The sequence below is a fragment of the Asterias amurensis genome, chromosome 6, assembly GCF_032118995.1.
Source record: "Asterias amurensis chromosome 6, ASM3211899v1".
NCBI classification, from domain to species: domain Eukaryota; kingdom Metazoa; phylum Echinodermata; class Asteroidea; order Forcipulatida; family Asteriidae; genus Asterias; species Asterias amurensis.
In genome coordinates this window covers 23220076-23233570 of record NC_092653.1, presented here as the reverse complement: position 1 = coordinate 23233570, position 13495 = coordinate 23220076, and the positions used below count along the sequence as shown (strand labels likewise).

At 39.1% G+C, this 13495-nt stretch overlaps 1 protein-coding gene across 6 annotated transcripts in view; it reads right to left on the bottom strand.

Annotated features, from left to right (window-relative positions):
* Positions 1–13495, bottom strand: part of LOC139938302 (uncharacterized) — a 59858-nt gene that overhangs the window by 27210 nt on the left and 19153 nt on the right. For 2 of the 6 annotated variants that reach the window (XM_071933723.1, XM_071933724.1), the window contains 5 exons: positions 8558–9087; positions 6522–6664; positions 5678–5927; positions 4188–4370; positions 604–657 (listed from right to left, as the gene is read on the bottom strand). In XM_071933723.1, the coding sequence (XP_071789824.1) occupies positions 604–657; positions 4188–4370; positions 5678–5927; positions 6522–6664; positions 8558–9087 (1160 nt within the window). Of the gene's footprint in view, positions 1–603; positions 658–4187; positions 4371–5677; positions 5928–6521; positions 6665–8557; positions 9088–11921; positions 12626–13495 lie in introns of those variants that run through there. The other 4 variants (XM_071933726.1, XM_071933725.1, XM_071933728.1 and 1 more) reach the window with 4 other exon arrangements.

Genomic DNA, 13495 nt, shown 5'->3' with positions numbered 1-13495 from the left:
GGCAATGGAGGTCAATACTAGGGCAATTGAGGTCAAAACTAGGGCAATGGAGGTCAATACTAGGGCAATGGAGGTCAATACTAGGGCAATGGAGGTCAATACTAGGGCAATTGAGGTCAAAACTAGGGCAATGGAGGTCAATACTAGGGCAATGGAGGTCAATACTAGGGCAATGGAGGTCAATACCAGGGAAATGAAGGTCGATACCAGGGCAATGGGGTCAATGCCAGGGCAATGGGGTCAATACCAGGACAATGGAGACCATGACCACTGTGGCCTTCTTATAATTTCAGGCCTGCCATTGTAAGAGCTGCCAACCATTTGCATCTTGCAATCAGGAAGATATTTAGGTTTACATTCAAAATATTAAACAGGGAAAAAGCTTTCGTAAGAGAGATTTTTAATTTGTTCATCAGAACTAGGACAAATAAATTAAATTTCAGAGAGTTTTCTTCAGAATCAGGGAGAGTTGGCAGCTCGTCATTGTCAAGAAACTTGTGGTGAATTCAAACTTTTAAATATTAGTGTTAATTACAGGTGCTTTTATTTTACCGTGGCCTGGGAACCATGTGCTCTTGGGTTTGAGCTGTTAATGTTATGTACCTGTTCATATTGGTTCCTGACAGCAGCTAGATCATGCTCTGCTTGGTGCGTTGACTGCAATCATAATGCATAACACAAGGCACGCATAATGAAAGAAGAAAAACAAAAAAAGGCAGAAAAAGGAAAGAGAGGAGTTCTGGTTAATGTTAAGTGCATGCTTAGGAGTTAAACAGTTTAATTAGTAGATTTCAAAAGACTGGATTATTTATAAGATTACTTTTGTACAGTTAATGAAGCTGTGTACATGTATATTCATCTTTGCTTTTCTACACATGTGAACAAATACGCAATGAGTAAAGGTGAGGCCTACTGTGTACATGTATGAGCACTTTAGCACATGTATGTATGTACATGTTGCTCTCTTGGTGGATTACATGTACAGTACATACACGGTACATAATAAACTGTGCTGTGCAAGAACTGTACACTTTTGAACATGTATTCAGGAACCCAGGGTTCCCAGGTGTTGTTTGAGTTTCCTTTGGGCATTTGGGAGTTTCCTTTGGTAGGGACGAACACTATAAAAACCAGTAGGCTAACTAAGTTGGTATCATTTCTCTGCTTACATTCACACATTCACAGTCTGGTTGCACAGTGTTCATACACAGTGTTCTATGAACACGAACACGGACAGGTCAAGGAACCAGACGACACCTTCTTATCTTGTCCTCAATGTCAACCAAGGGAACAGCACTGCAGGGGCACCATTGATTTCCCATTACGTCCTTGAAGCCATAAATACACCAAACTGTAATCTACTACTGAACCACATTATAATAACATCTGAATCATGTGGCAAGCTTCACAGTTACATTGTTAGATCAAAACGTTTGTCATCATCAAAGATTTTCAGGTTGTGGAGGCAATCGCCTTCATTGCCTCCATAAAGTATCGTGCCGAAACATGTAAACATAGATGTATTGTACACCCTGTCGAAACACATTTTGCCAAGGCATTACAAATCAATTGTAGTCCTGTCATGAGGTAACACTGGAATACCCCACCACAGTGACATTAAGGTTCACAAACCCCAGGGCATCTTAAATTCAGAAAACACAACCAATTGAGTTGCTCAATTGTATGGTATTCAAGTTTACTAGACTGAAAGTAATGACCCAAATAATTTTTACGTGTAGTTATTTGAATGTCTTTTTATCCACCTGAATAAAAGCCTGGACAAGTTGCATGTAAAATGTGAGGAATATGTCATTGTGAGATTTAGATTCAATTTGATGAGTTTATTTAAAGCTTTGCCAGAGGCACAACAATTATGACACGTACATGCTTTTCAGAAGTGGAATTTGGGTTGTAAATAACACTCCTGATGTTGTAAATGTATGAATTTCCGCCTTGGTAAACAAACCAGTATCCACTCACCTAAGGAGTCCGTCAAGTCACTCATCAAACACACACTTCAACCAGACCTCCATGCACACCGAACCACAACTCAAAATGCTCCAGAAATAAATGCCAATTCCACACACACACACACTCAAACACAAATATGTGTATAAATCACATTGGTCTCTCAGTCCTTACACTATCACATACATAAACCCATTTGGACTCTAAAACTCAATGAAGTATTGAAGATTTAATTTGTTAAATTACCCGCTCCGGCCACGAACAGTTTACACAAAAGCGGTGTGTGCTCAGTGGATGAGTGGAATAAATGGTATGCATTTAAGACGTGTTTTTCTGTGTCACTTTTCTACCGACCGTTAGTGTTATTGGATTAGAGGTTTATGTGTTGGAGAAACTAGAAGTGACATGACCTGTACAAGAATCTTAAACAATGCTAAGATATTCCAGTTATTGAGTGTTTAGCGATTGGGAGAAATTGATACTGAAAAATGTGCAATAACCTAGTTGTTATATATTTGGTTTGCGGGAACACCATGTGTGAATCTACTTGCCAGGTAGTTTTTTTTCTTCAGAGAACTGTCTTGCTTTATATTCTACAACCCCGGAGTAGATGTTTATGTTGACTGTTTTTGATGGTATGTATTTTTCCTGTACATGAATTATTTGTAATGTACATTTAATTTGTACAAGTGGCTAAAGAGTACATCGAGTACGTGTACATACATATCATATTGTATTGTCGCATCAGTGCAAATGTTGAATCATAAGTGCACAACAATGCCGATCTCGCACGAAAATGCTCCGTGCCAAAACCCTTGTATCTTGGCTCCATCTGGTTTTGCGTTTACTTCAGGGTTACATAAAGTGAGATGTACAGGGACATTTTGGAACTTCAAAATTGCATTTAACAAATTTACAACCCGTCCAAACTTATGTAAAAGAGATAATATAATAAAGAGATACAAATAATGCACAAGATGATACGCCCCTAGGGGTGTGATAAAGCGCTGACTTCTTTTTACTACATGTACATGTACTTGCATGCTATGAAATAATTTAAGGTTAGAATAATTTCAAAGGTTATTTCAAAGTATCAGAACCTTGTGTTATTGTACATAAAACCTGTAACAATACAGTCATGCTGTAGAGCACCGAACCTTACACTGAATTCACAATATACAACATATACAAATAATACACACCAATTCATTACATGGCAAACAGAGTTAACGGCCCCAAACCAACAAGCGTGACAGCCAATCAGAGCAAACCATACCAAACAGCCAGCCAATCAAGATTAAACACACAAGCAAACGGCCAATCACATCACATTGAATCACACAGAGAGAAAGTTACTGCTACACAAAACCATGACAACAACCAATCAGCAAGCCCAACAAGCAAAGATTCCCTACACAATCTGAACACACAATCCATATTTCCCTGCATGAACAAAGTACTATACTATACAGCACAAAGTTATGGACAATACTTCAGCCATCAGCATATTATGGGCCAATTTCATAAAGCTTGTCAGCAGACCTTTTCTTCTTAGTGGATTAAGCCCGGTTCATACTTACTGCAAATGCGAATGCGATTCAAATGTTGACGTCACAAATTCGCAGGGAAAAATTTGCAGCAGTTGAACTCTGCTCAACTCACTTGCAAATATCGCTGCGAAAGGAGGGTTGTGACGTCAAATTCGCTTCGCGTTCGCATTAAGTATGAACCGAGCTTATACAACCCTTGCAGAGTTTCTTATCACTGCTTACCCTAGGCAAAAGTAAGTTCTTATACTGTAAGCAACAATTCAAATACTTACATTGAAATCTTGCATACTGTATACATTGATGCCACCTAATGTTCCTCATCAATGACTTGCGCATTAATTTTTTGCTGCGGTAACATTGGCCCAATTTCATAGAGCTGCTTAATTAAGCAGACGGTTTTGCTTAATAACAATGTTGAGCTAAGGAAAACTTCGCAGGATACAGTCAAAGATTGTTTAGGTGACAAGGTACTTTATCTGGTAACCTTATTCTGGTAAGCAATTGTTTTGCTTAGCAAATTTGTTGTGCTTAATCTGCTCTATGAAATTGGGCCATGAAAAGAATGCTTTCTGTAAACTGCTTTATGAAATTGCGCCCATATTTAGATGTAGTACATGTAGCCAGCATTGTGTGCAAGAAGGAGAAAGTTTGGGTGAACTTTGACCCTACCTCCAGAGCCTCTTTGCCGTGGCCAGAGTCATTTTCTCTCCGACGACTGTGGACTGGGGATGCATGGTGCAGTGGCTGCGTTACCGTCGCAACCACACCGGACTCGTTGTGTGATTCCTCAGCAGAATGGCCATGCATGTGCGCGTTTTCAGCTTTAAAACCAAAGCCATTTCGTTTTTCCGCCTTTTGTGGGATATTTTTTTTCGGTGGATTTTTTAAAAGCATGCCACAGGCAACATGGATTTCATATAAAAAAAAGAAAAGGAAAAACAATGGAAATACATTTTGTACAATGAAAAGCAGATGGTTGGGAAAACGAAAAGGAAACGAAATTAAGAAAACAAATTCACTCTGCAAACAATTTTCAAGGAAAACAATTATTGTTTACAACTTTTTTGCCACCATTAGGAAATTAACAAACGGAAAGAAGACACTTTAAAGTGCCACGAAAACAAGGGTTTATTGTACGATGGAACACTTTTTCAAAACAATCATATCGTCATCAGGTCAGTGCAAAAAGGTTGTATCAACAAAGCGTGTTTGAAACTTTCAAATTGTGTCTCTTTTTAAACCCTCAGCAAAGGAGTGTAGTTATACACTGATCCTTGAATCATATTTCTTGTGCAACTTTAAAATTGCTCTCCAAAATACTTTCAACTTTTTTACTTCCTATGGTATCCTCCTCTCTGGGCGCTTTCCCAATAGAATATTGCAATATTTTCACTGTCTATCGCATTTTATGCCAAAAGTGTCAAACGACAAAACTCTCACTACCAAGGGAGTGCACAGTAGTCAAAGTTGTTTTGTGATAACGCTTAACGACCTCTAGTTTTTTCTCCATTTTCACTAAAAATGTGGGCTTAAATAATCTCTGCTATAATAAAAGATTTGACCAAAAACAAAAGTATTTTTGAGATATGACATTTCTGCACTGAAGCAACGATATGAACACGCTAGGTTTGTCATGCAATATTAAATCAACCAATTCCACCATAAACTTAGAATGATCAGGTTGAAAGCCTGAAGTTATAAGATAACTCAGTGAGTAACAGAGAATGACTTAGTGAAGTAACAAGATGTCTCAAAAAATATCAGAATATGAATTGTTGAAGTTACAAGATAATTCAGTAAGTAATAGTGAGTAATTCCTTGAATTTACAAGATTACACAAAGAGTTTCAGAAAATGAATTTTGGAAGTTACAAGAGCTTCAGCCAGTAACAGAGAATGATTTTTTTGATGGCCTTCGAGTAGTTAAAGAATTCATGAGAAGAGAAATGAGGGAGCAACTTCATAAAGCTGGTAACCACCCAAACTTGCTAAGCCAAGAAAAATGTTGCCAAGCAGAATCTGGTGACCCATCGAAATGCACTAGTGTTCTGCCAACCATGTAAAGCAGTTTGCTAGGTAGTGTTTTCTGCTTAACAGCTTATCCTATGAAATTGGGTTAAACCTACAAATAGAATCCAAAGAGATAAAAGCAAAACCCACCTGAGGCGCAGCTGTGCCTGATCTCCGAGAAACATCTTGAGACCTCGGAGAGTTGGAGTCTACTGGCGGTAAACCTGAATTCCTGGCGACACCCGAGGTTGTTGAACCCATAGAGCTGAGGGAGCTGGTGCTACTGCTTCTCTTCTCCCGTGTGACCAAGTCGGAGTTGATGGGTCTAGGTTTACCCCGGACCTTAGCCACTTTGTGGATTGGTGCAAAAAGACCATGCTTAGGCTGGCACTGGAAGTACCTAATACACAGAGTAGGTGAATGGTGATGGAAAATAATCAAAAAAAGTTATGTGGTTCCACAGGGTATTCTATTTGGCCCTCCTTCGTGTGTCCTTATATGATCATCAGGGGGTTATATATCTTTGATGTTAATGGATTTAGTTCCTGTGGAAATTCTCATACAGCTGTTGCACAGCCTTGTTTTGAATTTTTTTCCAAGGTACTTTTTGTTTAAAAGACCAGATTATCATGGCGTGTCATGGCCTAGTGGCTAAGAGTACTGGATTAAAATTCTTGTCTTTCTGATCAGCAGAGTGAGGGTTCGAGTCCCGATCGTGACACTTGTATCCTTAAGCAAGACACTTTACCATGATTGCTTTGTCCTTTTGATCGAATGTGAAGCCATTGGTCCTGTGTGTAATGCAGCGCATGCAAAAGGACCCAGTGCAGTTATCGGAAAGGGAAGGGGGTCTGCCCCAGTGTTCCTGGTTTGATTGGCTGCATACATGGTGGTATCAATACGCTGCGTCCACAGACGACACAGAGGGTGGCCGAGCTCAGCGTTCTGCGGGTTCTATTTCTATGATATCCCTCAATCCTGTATTGGTTTTTACCTTGTTCCTGCCACAGCGCCATCATTTTTACCAAGCTCCTCATCCAGATCTACCCCTGCCCAGTCCCCCTTGGCAAACTCAGTGGTGCCGATGTAGCGCAGGGTCCCAAGTTTAGTACCACTGACCATTACACGATCTCCCCCCTGCAAAAAGAAACATGAATGTAATTAACTGTCTTGACTAACATTTTCTATAAAAGAAACTATGCAATTATGGTGTCCAATCTTGAAATTTTCTACATACCATGTACATAAGGATACATTGTCAAGTAATAAAACACAAAGGAAACTAAATGAGTATACTGATGTACTTCACTCAGTTTTACAAAACATATTTGTGTTGAATAAAGCCAGTTATTAGAGCTGGAATTGAACCCTCGACCTTCAAGTTAATGTCACAGCGCTCTACCAACTGAGTTACTGGCCAATTTCAGGCTGTATTTTATATCTTTTGACTTGCACCCCTAAATAAAGAAAATGACCAAATAGGGAGACCGGCAAAATAACATGTACATGTAGGGCTAAATAGTTGGCAGAGCGGAGGTGATGGAGGCGGTAGGTTCAAATCCCGCTCTTGTCATACTTTTGTTCGACACAAAATGTGTAAAATTGAATTTAAGTATAAACCAATCCGACGAAACAAAATTGGTAGCGCCCTCTATTGACAATAACCAACTGCGGTGTGTCTGTTTGTGCACAATCTAGGCATTGAAGACACCGCAGCAAATGGCGCGCGGTGCTCAACACTTCCGCGCCCGGTGCGCGTCGGATTGGTCTATACCAAGTCAGATTCCCTTGGTGGCTTATTACTCGATATATTTCATTACTATAATGAATACACACATAAAACATTTCAAGGTTTCACTCCAGAATTGAAACTCCTAACTTTCATATTCCAAAACTTCTACAAGCACTGATTAGATACATTGTACTGTGACAATATGTATCCTTTAAATCCAACTGCACATGGTTCCCTCATTTACTAGAGTCATGAGAAATGCCGAGTACTATAACACGCTGTCAGAGGTGACAACCCTAAAATGCCCTAGTGATTTCTACAGCGCTAAGAGTGCACTGGGGCCCAGCCTCTGAGATTGACCTGTTGAGTTGTGTCTGGAATGCACCATGAAATCAAATCTGTTTATTTTTCTTCCATGAAATATGTTTTGATAAGAGGCATCTCATACAGAGTTGAATAACACAACCAATGTGTGAGGGTGTTGGGGTTTTTGTTTTCAAAACCAACGTGACCAAAAGACCTTGACCAAATTTCATAGAGCTGCTTTTACAAGCACAACATATTTCTTGAAAACTTTCGGCTATCATGTAGTTTGGTACCCTTTTTAAAGCCATTATACACTTTCGGCACAGAAAGAAGAAGAAAAGTCACAGATTTAAAAATAACTTACAGAAGGTAATGGTGAAAGACTTCTCTTGAAATATTATTCCATGAAATGCTTTACTTTTCGAGAAAAAAGTAAAACAATTATCAATTCTCGTTGTTGAGAATTTCGATTTATTTTAAACACATGTCATGACACGCGAAACGTGCGGAAACATGGGTTGGTTTTCCCCGTTATTTTCTCCCGACTCCGATGATCGATTGAGCCTAGGTTTTCACAGGTTTGTTATTTTTTAGATCAGTTGTGATACACGAAGTGTGGGCCTTTGGACAATACTGTTTACCGAAAGTGTCCAATGGCTTTAAAGCAGAAATATGACAGCCAAAATGTCCGTCAGCATTTATTGAACCACTAGACAAGGATCGTCAGACTTCTGGAAGGAACCTTCTGGAGGGAACCTCATTAAAGAGTGATTTAAAAAAAAAGTATCTGACGACCTGTCAGATTTATGTTTGGTTGAATATCTGAGGACCCCCATCTTTGTTGTCTTCCTCCCTAAAAACGTAGTAAGTAAAATGTACTTTGTACCATTATTTTTACCATCAATTTGTACATGTACATTGTACATGTTGTTTCATACACTACATGTATGTGCACCACCATTACACCGGTACACCAGCATTAAAATACATACCTTTAACCCAGTATTGTCCCCGGTAGTTTCTTCTACAATCCCTGATGTCTTTATAGCCGAGGGGGGTAACTTAGTGACCGAACCTCTGGGCGATGCTACCCTTGTACCCATTCTAGGTGCCGATGGCAACCCAGTGGGCCTCGATGCGCCTTGTCCGGCTACAGCTGATGCCAGTTTAGCACTTCCTGCCGCAGACTCTCGCGAGAGTTTATCCGGGCGTGCAAAGACGCCTCTTTTGGGCTCACATTGAAAATAACGGACTCCACTGACCGAGCCATCGTTTTTCCCGACGGCATCGTCCAGAACAACCCCGGCCCATTGGCCGGGAGCAAATTTTGTCTCACCGAGGAATTGAATGTAGCCTCGCTTGTTACCACTGACAATGACTCGCTCTCCGATGATGAAGTCATCTTTTGGTGTTGTAGAGTTTGACGAATTTGAAGAGGGGACAACCTTGACAAGATTATCTGCGTATTGGTTGGCATCGGAGGATTTCATGCCAACCGCTCTAGCTGATTGGGCAACTGCATCTGAGGGGAAAAGGTCAATGAAAATGTCAATGGAAAAAAAAAAATTGTTTGTAACAGGCACAAAACTTTACAAAGTGTTGAAGAAGAAATCACAAAAGTTTTAACAAAATTCTGAAATTATAGCAAAGTATGAAACAAAAAATTCAACATGTTAGTTGGCTTTCGACAGTTTTCTGTAAATCACTCTTGCAGATTGGGGAACTACATTTCAGGGGAAATAGTAAAATAATTGTTTGTACCCAACTTGTTTGAACCAAACTCAAATTTACAAAAAGCACAAACAAACTTTTAAACTGCAGAACAAAAATAAGTGCGACGATATAAAAATATTCAGCAATGCATATTTGGTTGGCTTTGCAGATTGGGCATTGTAGAAGTGGACGTGGTCAACGAAATATCAAGGGAAAACACATATTGTTGGAACCAAGCCCAAATTTACAAAATGCAAAACAAAACACACTATTCAAAGGTTGAAATAAAAAAAATGCATAAATTATATAGTCATGAGTGAAGAGATAAAAAAACAAAATAAATTAAAAGAACACAAATAAAGATCTTTTTGGGGGTGACACCCTTAATGGCATTGTGTGCTTTGTCACCCGAAAAAAACTCGGAGAAGGAACACTACTGCAATAGCAACTCTTTGGGTTGGAGAAGGGCAAAAATACCTTGACAAGTTTACATGCATGGAAATAAAAAAAGGGCACAGCCTCTTTAAGCTTTGCCAATGTCAATGCAAAATATTCAATTAAACATGCATTACATGTACACTGGAAAATGAAAATGAGTATCATTAAACATCCAGGGTTAAAATAATATTAAATTCAGATTCAATATTTCACAAATTCTGTAATATCGAACCGTGTACATCAAGACAACACAAAAACATTACACAAACACTGGCTGCATACCAGAGTACAACTGCATTATTTACAAGGTGAAATTTGGACTGCTTCATTTTACAAAACAAAGACAGTAAAATGGAACAATCCCGCTTTCACCAGGTGATTGCATTACATTCTGCCCATTGTTAACTAAAGTGGGAGTGGGAGGTGCACAAGGATTCTTGGAACATACTGATGAGGCATGAACTATCAATATAAACCACAAGGGAAACTGACTGGGTAAATTCTGAAATGATTTTTGGGGTTGACTAGAGTAGGATTCGGACCAACGACCTCCGGATTAACGTGCCGGCGCTCTTATCAACTGAGCTATCTAGCCCTATGCTGGCAGTGTCCCTATTTTGTCAGTATCTTTGTTCGGGGGTGCCAGTCAGAAGCCATACAACCGTTAACTGCCGTGTAGCCAGGGATCACACCCAAATTACGATAAACCTGGGAAGCGGCAGCGAGGGGATCACCTTAAGGGGATGCGACTTAATGAGGCATGAGACACATTTTCCAACAATCAAATGTAGGATCTTTGGTCTAATGAACATGTAGCATATCCGGACCACATACATATCTGCAGTTCACCAAACCGTATAGTAAGGACATACAATACCCGACAAGTATGTAGTGCATTGACTATCATTTCAGGGAACTATTTCATAGAGGCATTTTGCATAGCAATATTGTTAAACTGAACTTGTTTTGTGCACACTGGATGCTAATAATGAGCAGCAAATGATGATTTTTGAGTTGCAACATTTTACATGTTCAAGGGAAATGAATGTATTCACATAGTTTCTTTTTCATTCTCAAACACTTCAGGTTGGATAACATGTTTTTCCGAAAGTTTTTTTAAAAATACATATTCTGAAGAAATTTAAACCGGTCACTAGCGACTGGTCGGCACATGAAAGAGTTGACTTGACATTCTGATCCCACATACTTTAGGTATAAAGATCACGGACCTCATACACTAATAATATCCAATTAGCCAGCCCATGATGATGACCACTGACCTCATGAGACCAATGACTGCTGGGCATTTGACCTTCTGGATCATTGACCCTCACAGGTGAAAGCATGGGTTCGTTTCACTTATAACTTCATTATGAGAATGGCAAGTTCCAAACTGCTTAACAAATGAAGTTTGTCCAATTTGAAGACACACAACGACCGACCTACACATGTACACAGTCATATCATGACAGTATTGGGCTATAACGTAATTGTAATGAACCTGAAGTCCTTTCAAGTTATACTTTTTACTAGTGTTTCGGTAACTCTATAACTCTACATCCTGTGTCAGTTCCAACTCATCAAATAATCCTGTTCAGGATATGGTTTAACTTGTAGGATTTCAGACTGCAGGCACAAATGAAAATTGCTTATCGTTGTTTGTTTGTTATGTTTATTTGTTTGTTTGTTTGTTCGTTTGTTGGGGTGATGGGATGTTTGTTTGGGTGTTTGTTTGTTTGTTTGTCCGTCTTCCGAACAAGAGAACTTCACAAGGGTATATAAATGCCAAGCTGGCAACAGCCAATCATTTGCATAATGGTGTAAAGTCTACTGTCTGATTTTGAATTGTACAAATCAATTAGTTGTGATTTAGTAACTAGCATAAATTCATATCTGCAGTACCATAATTGCTACAGAGAAGTTCTTTGGACTATGCGTTAGATCTAAAAGTATTGTACAAACCATACAAAAAGTGTGACCCCATTTTGTGAATACTGAGGCTAGTTCAACCCAGCTACATGTATTTTCAGTACAAGCCTGCATACATTCACACATGTTGAAACACTTTTCGATAGTATCAGGAAATCGCCTTGAAAAACTACCAACATGATAGTAAAAAAACGGTACCCTTTATAATATGTTTCTCATCCTTTCCTAGAACTACATTTGTTTTACAACCAAGCTGAAATTGTTCAAGTGCCTTACAATTATCCGTCTTCCGATGGAAACTGAAGTGGAACATGGACTTTCCCTTCGACATGTTGACCGCCGACTAATTATCCTGAGCTGTTCAGCATATATGCACCACAACATCACCAGCAATCAAGTACAGACAGTACACCAGAAGTAGAGCAGTATGCTTCCCTTGTATTCCAGTCCACGGTTTTATCACTTTCGGTTTCACAATTCACAGGTTCAAAGTTTTGTAATTGAAGCACAGCGCCCAGCACAGTCAAACCTCAGAGTGATGTTCTTACAACCAGTGTAAATAAACTCCAGTACAGTTCCACACCAACAATGCAGACAAACATGTAACTTGTCCAGTAAGTTTAATTCTTTGTTGGTATTCCAGTTTTCACTTTAGGTTTCAAAGTTTTGAGAACCAAAGGCACAGTCAAACTTCAAAGTGGTGTTCTTACAACCAGTGTAAATAAACTCCAGTACAGTTCCACACCAACAAACAATGCAACTGAACATGTAACTTGTCCAGTAAGCTTAATAGTTTCCGAGTATTCCAGTTTTCACAGTATTCACTTTTGGTTTCAAAGTTTTGTGAACCAAAGGCACAGTCAAACTTCAGAGTGATGTTCTTACAACCAGTGTAAATAAACCACAGTACAGTTCCACACCAACAAACAATGCAGCCATGTAACTTGTTCCCTAGAAGCTTAATATCAACTAACACTTCCTTTTACAAACTGCATGACTTTGGTGTTGGCTTTTAGAGTGCCTGGCTCTTATCAACACGTCAACCACCTTCCTGTTTCTGAAGCATTCTAGACCATTTTTCCAACAGGGGGTTTATACTTGCTTGTCTGACTTTTCTATTGATCACCTATGGTGAAGTCAGCAGGATCCAGGGTCCCTGCTGACCCGATTCTATTATGTCTGGGTTTAAAGAACCCAGTGTTATGATTAAGGTTCGGCACAGGAAAAAAAAAATCATAACTGGATTGTCATAGAAATGCGAGGTGATTTTTTGACACACGCCAGGGACTCCCAATGAAAGTGTCTCACCTTTGTTATTGAGTCACTATGAATAGATTTGTGTGTGTAGTTGATTTCTTGAGCGGTCACACACTTTATGACGTTCTCATCAACGATTGTATAAAAATAGTTTGTGTTTCTTTTTACTTCTATTTTTACCCTTAGGCAAAGCAAACTTCCTTGATGGGATAATAATAACTTGTCTTGTTTTGTTTTCTTTTTGTGCAAAGAATTAAATGTAACTTATTGCTACATGTATCTATGGTTTTTAATAATGTACACCACTAAACTAACCTATGAAAATGTCATGAAACTTTCATGGTATAGTATTTGTGAAAACAGTTCATAGTTTGATTTATAATGTGCATGGCATATTTTGATTATACATGTAAGTAGTACTAGTAGTCGATATGCAATATCAGCAGGGGTCTTCAAGTATACATTGTAACTTTCTTGGCTCTCTGACAATATTTCAGATGGAAATATTTCTCCAGAGGACTGATTACTGGTTAAAGGTACACGTTGCCTTGGATTGGTCGAGTTGGTCTTTGAAAAGCGTTCATAACCATTTG